The sequence below is a fragment of the Natator depressus genome, chromosome 9 (genome assembly GCF_965152275.1).
Source record: "Natator depressus isolate rNatDep1 chromosome 9, rNatDep2.hap1, whole genome shotgun sequence".
Taxonomy (NCBI): Eukaryota; Metazoa; Chordata; order Testudines; family Cheloniidae; genus Natator; species Natator depressus.
In genome coordinates, this window is record NC_134242.1 from 54,957,599 (window position 1) to 54,972,870 (window position 15,272).

Sequence of the window (15,272 nt, forward strand, 5' to 3'; positions counted from 1 at the left end):
TAGGCACTGCATGCTTATATGATTTGGATGGTATCTGTGGCAATATTTAACCAGCTTAAGCACAATGGTCAGTATTCCCCTTCCCAGAGCTCTCAGAGCCATCCTTCTAGTCTAGAGTGGCTTACCTGACCCCCAGCTATGCCTTTACATTAGCCTTGCACAAACACACACAAGTGAAGTTTAAGGTCTTGAAACCAAGGCTTAACTCTTATCTGAAGCTAGCAAGAAAATGTTTGTCTGTAAGAGGCTGGTCCGTGTGTTGCGGTGGGGGGAGGAAATCAACATAGAAAATCAGTGGGGCCAAAATCCATAGCAAATACCAGCTTGATGATGACTTTCAGGGAGCCAGGGCACTATTTGTTCAGTCCAGGGCGCTCCACATTACTCTAGCAATGGATTTCAGCTTTCTGCCATCTTCAGTCGAGATGGTCTTGCCCATGTGCCATTTCTGCATGGGAGTAGTTTGGGGGTCCATCACAGGTACCAGTGAGCAGCATGTCATGGGTTTTTGACATGCTTGCTGTGGTTAAAGACTGGGGCCAGGCCCTATCAGCCGTGCTTCTTACAGCACTCCAGGTAGGAGGCTGCCTGACTGCCCTTTTAACCCTGGAGAATGATTGTCTCACACCCCACCCCATTGTGAAACCATCTGTCCTTGTCAGATGCTACGAATGATGGCAGACTCCTCAGTGCAGCACCCTTCTACCTTCTAAAAGCCTCTCAGGGAGAAACATCACTTACTCTATGGCTTCTTCAGTGCGTGATTGTTACTTTGTTTTCTGGAAGAAGGAAAGAGAGAGGTCTCAGTATACAAGACAGCTGACCTTTTTCTTTTTGTTCACACTAACAGGTACTCTTCCATAGAAGTGAGGTGCAATTCAGCAGTTCAGTCCCTGTATTAATGGGACTCCCAGCGTTCGGGACTCCGAAAGTTATCCCATGAACCCAACTCATCGTTTCTAAAGGACTAATGTTGCTCACAATGGCAGACACCCACAAACGTCGTCCCAAGGTGACTAACGCCCAGACAGCCTAGGACTCGGCTCTGTATTTTCATGCTCTGAGGAGGAGCGATAGCACACACTTACTGATCCTAACCAGCCCCCCATGCAAACAATTTCAGTGTACCAGCCCTTGCTACATCTTCAGGCATCTAGGCCTAAATTTTCAGCTGTGACTGATTTTGGGGGCCCACTCTGAGCTGGGTTAAAGGAGTTGGTTTCCGGAAGGTAGGCACTCAGCATTTTCTGAAAATCAGCCCCCTGTCACTGTGTCTCAGACTGTGCACCCATAATGACTAGTTTCTATTGAAAATGTGAGCCCTGTTTTCCATTGTGTCTGTACGTTGCAGTGTTGCAAAGCCATTGCAGTAGCCGTCAACCGTCCCTACCTGCTGCCTGTCTTCTTTGAAGCAGTGCTCTCACAGCTCTCCTTGTAGCAGATGTCCTGGTGGACTTTGTAGACCCTCTTGTATCTGTTAGTACAAAGAGGACACAGCAGAACAATTTGCTGTAGACAGACACTGAAAAGGGTAGAGGCCGGCCTGGCCGCAAGCACTGGATCCCTGAGGTCGCTTGTGCAGTGGGGTTTGGTCAGTCCTGATCAAAAGACTGGTGTCATGTCCAATGTTGATCAAGCTCACCACCAGCACCGTGAGGGGAGAGCACTGGCCACTCAACCACCAGCTGCAGGGTCTATTGGCCAGGTTCAGAATGGACTCCTAATCCTTAGTGGAATCCCAGCTACTCTTAGAGTCGGGGAGAGAGCCAATTTTCTGGCTGGTAATTAGGGCAGCACAGTTTGGAGAGTGAGACGAGACCCTTCCAGAAATGGTGCGTGGGTCTGGCGCATAGCTAAGAGGGGGCTGGTACAGAGGGTAACACAGTTAACAAACGTAGCGTGGACTCTAGGGTCTGGTGGGTAAGAGCCCAGTAAGTATGTGTTGTGACTGGCTGCCATTAAAGACCCACCGGTTACCACCCTGCTTTAAAATATGACTGCACCGTCAGCTACTTTATTTCTCTATTCTGTGAGGAGGAGAGGGGTTAACAATGCCTTATATAGATGGAAATGCTTAAAGAATTTAAGCATCACAGCGCCATTCAACTCAAACACAGCTCTGCTATTGCACGCTTAATGGCTAGCCTTTCCCACAACACTTCAGATAGATCATGGAAACCAAACAGACAGACGATGGGCCAAGAGCGTCAAACTACAGCCCAGAAACATTTGAGTAACTGACCCCATGATTGCAACTAGAAGATCATCGGCACTGCTGCCTAGTGAAACAGCAGTGCCAGCTGCATTCGGGAGTGGGAGAGCATGTTGAGACGGGTTCAGCAGATGGGAAATACTCGCTGTCAGACTGGCTGTGGCCCTAACTGATGGCAAGAGAGAGAAATCTTTGCTTGTAAGGGAGAAAGGGAAACTGGAGAAGATGACAGCCAGCCACCCTCCAACCAGCTCGCTCTCTCCCTCCTCCCTGCCCAACTCCCGGGGGAAAAGGCACTGGTTGACTTTGCATTAGCACAACATGTGAAAACACCCCAATGCCTGGTAGAGGCGAGGGGTGGTACAGTGTCACGTTTTCTAGATGCTCCAACAGAGCCAACATTTCTAGTATCACACACTAGCCTACCGCCTGCCTTCACCACACTGATAAAAACCCAACCCACTGCAGCACAGCCTGGAGCTGTCCCTTGAGTGCAGAACCACACCTATGCCAAACGTCAGTGAAGGTGCTAGGACAGCATGTGGACTGTTTTTTGGCTGCTACAGCTGCCCCCATACTGCAGCTTCCCCTTCCCCCCCATAAGACATGGCCAGACAAGATAACAGAAATGAGACAAACTACATCTGGAAGCAGCTGATCCGCATTCCTCCTCCTTGGGTTTCCAAACCCAGCTGAATAGCTGTGTGCCCTCAGCCACTGCCCATGAGCTCTCCACATGGCCAAATGTAAACAGGAAGGGGGAAGTGCAAGAGGCAAGCTATACTCACAGGTAGTGGCAGATGCCGCCTTCCCAGACAGGAAACGACTTGGTTTCTGAGTACAGCCGAGTGCAGGAGTGGGGCAGCTTCTTGCAGGCTAAGCAGAGAGAGGGGGAGAAAGGGTTAATTTGATGCCCTATTAGCAACAGGACACCCCAATTATGGAGAAAAATCTGTCATTAAATGAATGACACTAACTGCTCAAACCCACCTTCCTAGCAGCATACATTTATCCCAAGCGAGGCATGTTCCCTGCCACCGGGAACGGCTCAGCCAGCCAGCCAAGCCCCAGCCTGGGTGCATGGCAGTTGCGGGCTGGGTTTTAAAGCAGGCCTATAAAGGGGGAAGCAAAATGGGGACTTAGCAGCTGAGGACAGGAAAACTAATCCTGCTTTCTGCTTGACACCAAGCAGAGGGTGAGAGCCCTGGTAGCAGCACTGCATGAGGGGGTCCAGAAATCAGGCAGCTGAGTTTATTCCCCCACTGAATTTCTTTTGTGCATCTGTGAAATATTTGCCCTCATACGTGCTGTACTATGCGCCATCCCAATGCCTGCCTGACATCTGAGGTTGCACAGCATGGCTTAGCGCCAGGCTCCTGCCCTGGATGGCAGTGCCTGCCCGGTGACATTTCTTAGGGCCACCATCCCAGGGGGCTCGCTGCCCAGCAGGGTTTGTTATGTGAGGCTGGCTGAGTTTTCTTTAGCCAGGGGGCCATATAATGTGCGTGTTATCAGCACAGTGGCTGATGGCGACGGAAGCACTGCTGCTCTTCCCAAGGTGCCATGGTAACGCTGCTGTAAGTAAGGCACCAGCTCCACGCTTGAGACGACTACCACTGCAGAGGTTTATGGTACCTGGGTGGGTGGGGGTGGGGGTAGGGGCGGTAGAACTGGACTCCAAGTAAGACCTTGGGCCCAAGGCCAGGGAAGAGGGGCTAGTGGCTAGAGCACAGGCTTAAGGGGCCCACCTGCATTCAATTCCCAACTGGACCATGTCAGTACTTCGACAGAAGGTTTCCAAAAGCAGCACGTGACTTGGGGCACTCAGGGAGGGCTGGCTTTTGGCATGGGCTGAGCGCCCGCTCTGAAAATCAGGCCCATCTGAGGTGCCCCCAGCTCCATCCCCAAAGTCATTGGTCACTCTTGAAAAATCTTAGCCCCAGCTCTTATGGGCACCATCTCCAGGAACTCTAGCTCCTTGGACTGTACACCCCAGCGTGGGGTATGAACTAACCCCTCCAGCAGCATACAGGGCTAGCTATGGGACCCAGGCTCCACTGTGCACAGAGAAAGCAGCTCCTGTCCCTGCCCTTAGTCTTGGCCCAGGTTGTCGCCCCCTCTGCTGAAATGCTGCTCTCACCTCCCACAGCGCTTGCCAATTTGACAAGGCCTGAGGTCCATAGCCCCGGTTTCCCAGCAGAGATGAGCATTTCGGGGTGATGGCTCTAATCCCGCTGCCTGGGGGCTGCAGCGCTGCCCTGATATCTCTGAAGAGAGCTAGGACAGGAGGCAGCAGCTGCTGCAAATCCCAGACACTAGTGCTCCAGGGGCAGGTGGGAGCTGTGCCAGACAGCAGGGGAGGGGCATACAAGCAAGCTTTTCTCTGGGAGGGAGGGGCAGGCTGGGTCTCAAATCTGCCCTTCCCAAAACGGGTGCTAGCAGGGAGCAGGCTCTTCTCCCCTCGAGCATCAGCAGCCTAATGCCTTTGGAGGAGAGGTGAGGGGGTTGGGGACTGCTCAGTCTGATGGAGCCTGGGAGGGTGGAATTCTCTCTTCCTCTGGCCCAGCAAGCATCAAAGCAGCCTGTCCTCAGTCACGTGAGCACGGGACACACTACACCAGGGCCCCTCCTGGCCTCTAGCCTGCTGTTGGGCATTACTGACTCTGCACACCATAGCCTGCCTTGGCACTGCTGCTCCTGGCGCCCCCTCAGCCTGCAGGACAGGGGCTCCCTGCTGGCTTGGGCCCTGCTCCCTGGTGTGACTGACTGCTGCAACCCTAGCATTGGCTCACCCCCGCCTCCCACTCTCTTGTCTTACTGCTGGCAGGCAGCTGGGCTAGGGCTGAGACCCAGGGGCAGCCGGGCAGCTGTAGCCTCACCTAGTTCACAGTGTCTGCCCTTGAAGCCGGGGATGCAGTCACAGATGTAGACCTCGACACCCGGGACACAGGTCCCCCCATTTTTGCAGGGGTTTGTGGAGCAGTTCCGGCTATCGTCTGCAAACACAAACGCCAACATCAGGCCGCTCCAGCCTTTGGCGGAGGACGCACATCCAGGGGATGAAGTGTATGGCCCAGACAGAGTGCCACAGTGTACCCAGCCAGAGGGTTGTGGGGTGGGGTCTGGGAGGGGGGAGTTTATAAAGTGCTGTACCCCCTCACGCAGGGGTTCAGAGGTCCGAGCAGGAAGCTTCAGAGAGAGCCCTGTGGTGGCATGGAGGGTCTGATCCCGAGAGGTGCTGAGTGTTGCGGGTGCTCAGAATCTCTGGATCAGGCCCTGACTTAAGGATGCCCCCTGGGCTGGCACTTTCGCAGTGAGCTGCCCGCACCCAAGGACTAGTCTCTAGCCTCCTGCATGGAAGATCAGAAATTGCCAGCCAGGCAATGGGTTGTCTCCCACTGGTTCTTCCCTGAACCTGGCAGCTGTCCTCATGGCAGCTGGAGCCCTCATGTTCAGGACAGCTGCCCTGGGCCATGCTGCTGGCCAGAGACAGCAATTCATGCACATGTGGGGTGACGCAGCCACGCTGTAAAGGGCTGATCCCCAGGGAGCCAAGGCTGTTACTCAGCGTTTGGTCTGACCCACAATAACCATTTGGATCATTTGCAAAGTTGGGCTGTGGATTCAGGTTTGGGTTGCAAATCTCCCCAAACTTTGGGGCTGTCTAGCGCAGGGGCTATGGTTTGGGACCAGCTTTAACAGTAGAGTCCCAACTGCAAACATAAATCCCCCACTCGCCAGACTTACAGTCTCCCTTCTGGTTCTCAGACTCCAGCAGCTGCAGTGCCAGGCCAACCCAATTGGTTGATTCCTCCATGTTTTCCAGCTTCACTGGTGCCTCAGATTCTAGGAGAACAACCAAGAATATGTATCCCTTTTATATGAGAACCTAGGCAGTGCCAGACAGGATCAGCCCCAAGGGCCATCCAGCCCAGTCACCAGCACCAGCTGCTTCAGTGGCAGGTGGAAGGACCCCACAGGAGGCAGCTGTAATCTGCCCAGAAAGACGCTTTCTTACTAAACCCCAACAGGCAGAGGCTGCATTAAGGCCTGAAGCATGAAGATTTATTCCTTCCAAAATGCCTAGTTTTTGTTTTTTAAATCCTGGCTCCTGTCATTCTGGCCATTTTTATCAAATGTCCAGTCTGTTTGGGAACCCCGCTAAGCTCTTGGCCTCAGAGATCTCTTGTGGCAATGAGTTTCACAGGGAGGGGTAGGGGTGTGCGTGTGTGATATTGCCACCTTTTCTCAGCTCTTAGTTTTGCTGACTTTCACATACCGTTTGCTGTGCTGCATGCCTTTGGCATGGCCGTTCATATTCAGCTCCTCTCCAAAGACCCTCTCCCACAGTGATCTCTCAGCACTTCCTCAGGGTGGGGGAGAACAACTAGCCCCATTGTGCAGAAAAGGAAGGGACTTAGCCACTGTCACCCAGGAAGTCAGAACTGGGACTAGAACTCAGGTGACTCAGTGCCCTGCTCTCCCCTCAGGAGACACAGCCAGGTGCCATTTCAGAGTGGTCCACCAAATGGGATTTACATTTTTCTAGACATGTTATCTCCCTCCCCTTTCACCATGTGGGGCAACAGGATTTGCATCCCTGCATGTAAACCCCAGCACAGCTACCGCCAGCAAAACCTCCTGGTGATGTGCATGGTCCAGGGAGTCAAAAGATGGCTGCAGGGCTGTATTCAGCACAGCTGCTCATTTGGGCACCCTGCCCTTTTCCTCTCTCATTCTCCAGTCTCCATCCCTTAGCCCAGGCTGGGCTGGCGGGAGGGGGGGGGGGAGCGGGGGCTGGTCATGGCATCTGCATCCTGGGCCTTGGTTACAATTCAGAGGGTTACTGTGTCTGAGCGTGGCAGGGAGTTACATGGGGCAGCTGCCTACAGCAGGGTTCTCTTCAGAGGCAGCTGAAGCCGGCCACTGTCCGAGTCAGGATACAGGGAGAGCTGCACCTTGGGCAGGGCCAGTCTGACAATTCTCTTAGCAGCAGGTATGGACCAGGCCCTGCAGCGGTCAGCTGGGATTGACCCCTGCCCCAACAAGCCACAGACTGGTGGGGAAGCAGCATGGCTCTGGGGCTCTTCCATGGCATTCAGGGTCAGCCTGTGCTGCTTCATCGCCAGGGCATTGTGGCCTCGCACATGCAGTGCCAGGACCCCTGGCCATTCCAACCCAGGGATCTTCTTTCTAGAGAGCTGAGCCATTGCCCCTGCCAGCATTTCCCCCGGCTTTGTCCTGCCCATGGAGTCACCTCACATCTGTGCTGGGCAGTGGGATTGGCCTTCTCTAAAGCCAGCTGGGGGCTGTGTGTAGAGAAAGTGAGACAGAGACTTTTCACACCACTGTGGGGCAGGTGCTGCACACTTCAATCTTATAACCGTCTCAGAGTTACACCTCCTGCAGTCCAGCAGGCAACTGTGCCGGTGTTGCTTTCACACCCTCTGTGGGACAGGGGCCCAGGCAACAGACAAGGGGCTGGGGAGGATGGAGAGTACTTACGTGTTCTCACAGTGACAGATTTGCTCGGCAAGCTGCTGAACTTGGCACTGATCCTCCGTCTGCCATCCACCAGCTCAGTAAACCTGGAAAAGGAAAGAATTACTAGCCCTCGTACAGTGGCCCAGAGGGCGTTCGTGCTCCCCCACAGAAATCAGTGGGCTACAGCACACAGTTATATGGCTTGCCGACAAGATTGCTCATTCAGTCGGTGGGCCCTAGCAGTGGCATTCTGAGTGCAGAGAGCAGCCTGTGGAAAGGAACTGTGATGGACCACGCTGAGCGTAGCGTCAGCCAGGCGATGAATATGCTGGTCATTTAAACTGCACAAAATCTTGTTTCAATTTGTTTTGTTTCCAGTGCCATCCTGGAGCCTGCAAAGTGAAGGCTGTTTGCAAAGTGAACTTGCTCTCGTAGTCCTGTACTGTTCCTCTTCGTGACATGCAGGCACAGAGAGGTTCTGTTATCAAGTGGGGCTTCAAGGCACTACTGGGACACAAACAATCAGCATCAATGCAGGAAGCCTGGGGTGCACACTCCTGAAGTGCTGCATTAACACTGCAGCAAGTGAGAACTGAGATGCAGAGAAATAACTAGGGGCACATTCTACTCAGTGATGTGGGTATAACTGCCATGGGGAGCCAATCACATGGCGGCTACACTGGCTGCCACATAGCCCACTGTAGAATCTGGCACTTCATGTAGGTTTTGGAGTCTGACTGCCCTTGACAGTTTCCTATCTAAGGAGCTGCAGAGATTAGCAGAAAGGGTGCATGTGGCCATGATACAGATGCATTGTGCAGCAGAGGGCACCTCTACTACATTCTCCTGTGTCCCACCATGCATTTCCAGGGCATTCAGCCAGTCTGCACCCCAGTATCCATTTTCTCCTCCTGGTTGATTGTGTTCCGTCTCCTCCAGCTTCTCACCCCACTTAAAAAATCTGAAGAGCTTCTATTTAAAATGCAGATCTCTCCCTTGCCCAGGAGAAGCAGGCCTGGTCTGTGGTACTGGCTCCAGGAAGGGGTGCAGCAGGCTGGATCCAAGGTGGGCACAGCAGTAAGGAGATGGCTGAAGATCTGAAACATGGGCCAGGCAGCCAGTGTCCACCGGGGTGGGTGGAGGGAGGAGAGATTCCATGCTCAAACAGCAGAGCGACTGATGAGCACTGGGTTGCATAGGTTGTAGCAACTTCAAGGAGAGGTTCCATTTGAATAGGGCACCTGGGGTGGGCTGTTTAAAGCTGCCATGGAAGTGGGGCTGGATGCTCAGGCCACTAATGGAAATCAGGCATCCAGAGCCACCCACCAGCTGTTAACATCCCACCCACCCTTTGTACACGTGGGAGAGGCAGATGCACTCCAGTTCCCAAGGGTCAGAGCCAGGGCGGCAAGGGATTTGCTGGGAGCATCCCCCATGCACTAACCAGACTGTTCTAGTGCTGGCCACCAATCATGAGTGCTGGCTACCAATCATGAGATTATACAGTGGGTTTGTGATGTGGCCAAATATACACTGAGGATTAGAGGAAGGCCAGGAAATGTGGCTTACATGTGACCTGATCTGTACTGGAACACAAGGGTTCAGCAGAAGTGGCCCATTCCCGCTCTCATCCAGCTCCCACCACCACATGTTATTTGTTAGTGCTCAGACTTCAAGCAGGGCTGTGCAATTGCCGCTGAGCCTACCTGGGAGCCTGCGAGGGTTCCTCCAGGATGTCATGATCAGCAAGCAGGCGCAGTTCTGGCAGCAATGCTGGGGGGAGCCTGTTCCTGAGCACCCGTGGGTGTCCTGCTTGGCCCCATCGCCTCTCAGGGGTCCCATCCCTCTGCACTGCAGGCCACAAAGGATTAGGCTTAGCCAGGACGAAGCAGTGAATCAGTGGAGTAAATGGAGTGTAATTCTACCATCAAGCCACAGCCTCCGAGAAAGCCCACTCCCAACTGGCTGGGGATTCTCCCGCTGAGCAGCCATGGCATCTGTGAGAATCAGTATATGTACAGCCAGCATGGCCCCGGGAAATGTCCAGACCACCATGATGGCTCTGCTTCCATCCCATGCCAGATCGTGCCGTGTGAGAGAGCTCCCTCATCTCACTGCGTGCCCAAATACAGAAGGGGTCTCACACACCCAGTGTAGCAAAGGAAGAACCATACAGGGTCCCTGCTGGCTTTCGAGCGGAGAACACTGCATGGAAACAGTGTTTCCTCCAGCTCGGTGGAACACCTGCAGTGCATGGCGGTTCCAGCTCGTGGGCAATTTACATTCCCGGGTGGCTATGCTGGCTCTCATGGACGAGCTGATGTTCCCATGCCCTGTTGTCACATCACTAGTTCAATGCCTGTTCTCCCCATCAGAACTCCTGCAGCAGAGGCACCTGTTCCCTTGTGTATGCTCTGTCCCCCTAGCATAACATTTCCCTGCCAGGCTCAGGGGAGGCCATGGTGGGATCATGGACTTACGGGTCAAGATGTAGACATGGGCTGGCTCACTGTGCCCTTGGCCTTGCTCGGTGTTCTGGATGGCTGTCATGGACAAGCGATACCTCTGACCGGGAAGCAGGTCACGGACCGTGTAGGATGATAGCTTCCCGTTGGGCACATAGCGGCTCTTGATGCTCTGGTTAGTGGTGACGTTGATGATGTAACCCTCCACAGACCCCGCCAGCGGCTGATCCCAGGTCATGTAGACAGAGGTTGCGCTGACTCTGGAGGCAGTGAGGTTCCGGGGAGGAAGAGGCCCTGTGCCGGTGGGAAGGAAACATCAGTCTGAATGGTCTCAATGGAGTGTCCCTTCGCTGATTACGTGGCTCAAGCTGCCTGTGATCTCTGCTCCTGGGACAGCTTCGTGCTCTCAGCCTTGCCGACCTGGTGGGGGCAGGGCTTAGAGCCCATGTGCTGCTTTCACACTGGCTAAAGCCCTCTGATTAGGGTGACCAGACAGCAACTGTGAAAAAACGGGACAGGGGGTGCAGGGTAATAGGCACCTATATAAGAAAAAGTCCCCCAAAATGGGACTGTTCCTTTAAAAATGGCACATCTGGTCACCCTACCTCTGATGCCTTTCTACAGTTCCTGCCAGGTGCCCAGTTCTCCCCCAGTTCACTGGGACGGATTCAGAGAGGGGCTCAGCTCACTGCTGGAATGGCCCCAGCAGTCCTAGTGACACCGTAGGGGGCACAGCAGCAGCAAGGACCCAGTAAACAGGCTCTGGCTGTGCAGCATGGCTGCTCACCCCCAGGCTAGGCTAATCTGGATGCTCAGGCCTGGGCTAGCTGTGAGCCTGGCAATGGGCACCATTGTAACCGTCTGGGGCAGACCCTAGCATAGGGGTGACCCTGGTGCAGTGAAGTGAGCAGCATTGATGTAAACCCTGCTGCACTGTTGCAGCAAGGCCACATACAGGTTATGCCAGGCTAACGACAGCAATGTAGTTACAATGGGGCAAGTGTCCTGACTGCAGCCAGGGCCCACAGCGAGTGACAACTCTAGGGAGCCCCTCCAGCACCCCACTTGCTAGGATGGAGTCCATCTCCAGACCTCTGCAGCACTCCTGTTTTGTTGCTTCAGCCCCTTCTCCAGGATATCTCTAGTCTAGAGCTGAAAATGCAGGGCCAGATCCTCAGCCTCGCACCAGCGGCACCATGGTGCTGCAAAGCCAGGTTAGAGGGCTACCTGGCGAGTGCCCCGGCACAGAATTACTGTGGGGTCAGCTCCTACACCACCACCCCAGGGCCCGGGGCAGCGGGTGTGGGTGATGCCCAGCCCAGCTGCAGGCTGGCCATAGCTCCAGCATGGCTCTATAGTCAGGGATGGTGCAGAATCAGCATCAAGTGGAGGGAGGGAGGAAGAGAGCTGCAAGCAGTTGCACTCGGCATTCACTGGGCACAGCAGGGAGCGAACCTAGAGGTTCTCCCCTTTTCTGACTACAAATAACAAGGGCGTATGAAGAATCTGCCAAACAGCTCCCAGTTTAAGGCAATCCCCACAACCTTCTTCTGTTCCCCACACTTAGTTTCAAATCAGAGCAAATCTGCGAACAATGCCTTCTCCACTGAGGCTGATGGAGTTGGTCCTGCAGGCTCGAGGGATGAATCGGGCCCCTAGGCAGGACAGCTAGGCTGGAGCGAGGGCTGGTTGTCTCAGGGAGTGGCTGCTCCCCCTGATGTTAAGCCAGTTGGCAAGCAATGTGCTTTTGCCATGATCTGGGGATCCGGGGAGCATCAAATGGTCCTACAGCCAGTGGCAGGGTGGGGCTGCCCCTGTCTCTGTCTATCACTGTGCGTGTGAGATCGGACACAGGTGCAGCAGGTCAGCCAGTGGAACAGCCCTGCTGACGGTCAAGGAGCAGTCAGGGCCTTGGGAAGCAAAGGGTACTTCTGAGCATGGGTCAGTGGGCCAGCCCCCACCAGCCCGTGGGCCATACACAGCCACAGCATGCTCCTGACACCCTCCAGCACCAGACCAAGCTCAGAAGCGGGACCCAGGCTGGTTTGTCAGGATGCAGCATGGACCCAATGACATTGGTCCCACCAGCCCCCCTGCAGTGCAGGCAGCCATGCTGCGTCCAGGGAGAGGCACACAGCCCAGAGAAACAGCGGCTGCTGTCACTGCTCTCCAGGCAGTGGGATGGTGTGAGCGGGTGCTGGCTGGGTGTGTGCATCATGCTGGATGTGCTGACCATTGGTCAGAATTTCCCCTTCCCTGGGTGGGATGCTGGCTTTTGAGCAGGCGCCCGCTCTCCAGCTGGAAGCGGAGGCTGCTGTCTGTGGGCTCACTGCTTTAGCCTTATGCTCCCATCTGCTTCCAGCCAAAATGTGATGAGCACCTTCTAAACATAGCCACTCCATGCTGAGCCTCAGCCACGCAGGCCACTGGGGCTGGGCTGCTCTACGCTGGCAGGGCACCCCTAAGGGCCAGGGGGTTGGAATGAGTCCCTCACATCCCTTGGGACAGCACAGGCTCTTCCTCAGGGAATGGCCATTTAGGCTCTGGCCCTGAGGAAGAGGCAAGGGAACGTCTGGTCGCACTCACGAGTCCACACGTGGAAGGGTGCCATGGCCAGGCTCTCTGAGGGATGATCTTCCGTCTCCAGCCCACTCAGGGTTGACACGTGGATGAGATACCTCTCCCCTGGCTGGAGGTCCCTGAGGCAGAGGAGGCAGAGGGAAGGAACGTAGGGTTGATTAGCTATTATGGCAGAGATTTCCAGGCAGAGATTGCATCTTCCCCATGTCTGGATGGCACCCAGCAGAACGGGCCCCTGACTGGGTTCCTGACAGAAATACTCACTACGCTTCCTCAACCCCAGTAGCTGTGACCCCCGAGCTAAGAAAGCAGGAGCTCTGATATGATTTCCAAGGAGCCTGGGGTGGGGCAGAAACCTGACTGCAGAGTGTGATGGACTCTTTACTACACAACCTCTCTGTGGCGATCAGTGTCCCCATGGTCACTCAGTCTCTGCACCATGGGTGTGTGTGTGTGTGTGTGTGTGTGTGCGGGGGATCGGTTTTAAATTACTGCCATACGTAGTGTTGCAGGGAGAGCCACGTTGCCCACTCTCCCTGTTACCAGCATGGGTGGGCATGTGATCACAGCTAGTGCCATCAGCTGTGGTCCTCCCCACACCCCTTGTAACGAGAGTCCATGGAAGGGGTGAGGAGGGCCCTGGGTCCTGAGCATGTGGGATATAGGTTTCTGCCAGTGTGTGCTGCTCCCTGCAGACGTGGTGCGGTGTTCACACTGCAGTTGTCTGCACTGTAGTGGGTTTGGGCTGGGTGGACAGAGGGGCAGGAGCAGGGTCCAGAGCTGATAGCAAAGGAGTGGGAGTTAGAGCAGGAGCCAGTCTGCTCCTTCTGGCAACTGCTACCAATGGCCGGGACAAGGCGGGGAGCATGTGCTGCAGTGACTACGATGGCTGGTTTCACCATCACTACCGTGACAACAGACACAACCCATAAACAGCACTTTACCCTTCCAGGACCTTTCACCTAAGGATCTCAGAGTGCTTTACAAACACATCAGTCAAACCCCAAGGAATAGCTAACTTATCACGGACAGGTTGCGAGATCCTGGGTGATGAGAACCTGCAAAGGACTTTTCACTGATAACATTTGTGAAAAACCTGAGCCCAGGATTCAGAGCATGATCCTGACCCCACTGGAGCTCCACTGAGAGCTGGATTAGCTGAGTAAGGAGTTCCAGAAACCAAGTGTGGCAAATAGGTAAGGGTCAGGAATCAGGCAAACTGTCTGAATATAGGGCTCCTTCTTCTGTTGCATACACATTCTTATACGCCACTTATTGCTGTAGGAACTGAGCACCTTCCAGTAGGGCATTGAGCAATGTGGCTTACATCTGTCAGATATTATTTGTTCTCAAGCACCGAAACTGACTGCTGGGTCTGAAGTGTCTGTCACTGGTAGGTAGAGAGGCCGCTGTCAGTATCACTAGCACATTAGCGTGTCTGCTTATTAACAATATTGAGGGGATGTAACAGCTTGGACCTCAATCCTGCAATTTACAACATACCCGAAGAGAGTCCCATCAAAGTTGGTGGGGCTCTCCCTGTACACAGCCGTCTGCCAGCATGGCAGAAATTATAGCATCACGGCATTTGCTTGGTTCTTCATCTCATCCTGAAACTTGCTTAGTGCTGAAACTTGGTAGCTATCCAGTACCTTTCATCTGAGAGACATTCACTCACAATGCCCTTTTGAGGTAGGCTAGCACCAGTGCTCACAGCCTCACATGGCCAACAGCTACTAAAAACTAGGTTAAAAAATCTTAATGAAGAGAAACTTGGCGGAAGGTAAACCCCTGGGTTAGCACTGATCTCTCCCTGTCTGCCGAACATAAATGCACTTGTACATTGAAGCTGATTTCCGTTTGTGTCCAATGGGAGGCCATCACATTGAAGTGTGTGGTCAGTTTAAGAAGCAGGTACCCCAACCTCTCTGCCAGTTTTTTGGGTTTTACAATCACATGTTCCTCTGTTTTATAACCATGTTCTCTCTTTCTGCCTTGTTGCTGAGTGAAAAGGCCCATACAAAACAGGAGTTCCCCTAGGAATCAGCCAGGTTGGCAACAGGAACTACCCACACAAACAGTGACTAGTTACCCAAGAAAGCAGTGGGACTGATTAGATATAAAGTGCTGTAAAATGCATGACGCAAATGCACTGAACAGAGAGAGAGAGATTTTTCCTTTATAATTCCTCTCCATTTTTAGGACTCCTCAGAGATACCTGTTACAGAAGTGGGTTAAGCAATGCTCAGGCAGCAGGGTGGTTCTTAAGTCAACAGCATCCCTTTAAATTTCTCCTAGGATCATTAACTGCCTACTCTCATTGGTCCGCACTCTGCCCTAGGCTGCAGTCCCATGTGCAGGATCCTGGGTATGTGAAGCCAGCAGATCCCCACCAGGGGCAACTCTAGCCAAAGCATTAGGCCACCTCTGACTCGCAGTCCCCATGGAGGGGCTGGGGAGCAGCTGAGGGAGAGAAGAGTTTGGCTAGAGAGCACTGATCTCCAGTTGCACTATCTGCTGGATGGCCACCT

The 15,272-nt window shown here is 53.9% G+C and overlaps 1 protein-coding gene across 1 annotated transcript in view; it reads right to left on the reverse strand.

Moving 5' to 3' along the window:
- Nucleotides 1–15,272, reverse strand: part of SNED1 (sushi, nidogen and EGF like domains 1) — a 130,915-nt gene that overhangs the window by 8,777 nt on the left and 106,866 nt on the right. The window contains exons 24-32 of the mRNA XM_074964232.1: nucleotides 12,748–12,860; nucleotides 10,177–10,455; nucleotides 9,403–9,547; nucleotides 7,718–7,800; nucleotides 5,960–6,058; nucleotides 5,092–5,208; nucleotides 3,001–3,088; nucleotides 1,391–1,474; nucleotides 742–779 (exon numbers count right to left, since the gene is read on the reverse strand). Of these exons, the coding sequence (XP_074820333.1) occupies nucleotides 743–779; nucleotides 1,391–1,474; nucleotides 3,001–3,088; nucleotides 5,092–5,208; nucleotides 5,960–6,058; nucleotides 7,718–7,800; nucleotides 9,403–9,547; nucleotides 10,177–10,455; nucleotides 12,748–12,860 (1,045 nt within the window). The 3' untranslated portion in view covers nucleotide 742. The remainder of the gene's footprint in view (nucleotides 1–741; nucleotides 780–1,390; nucleotides 1,475–3,000; nucleotides 3,089–5,091; nucleotides 5,209–5,959; nucleotides 6,059–7,717; nucleotides 7,801–9,402; nucleotides 9,548–10,176; nucleotides 10,456–12,747; nucleotides 12,861–15,272) is intronic.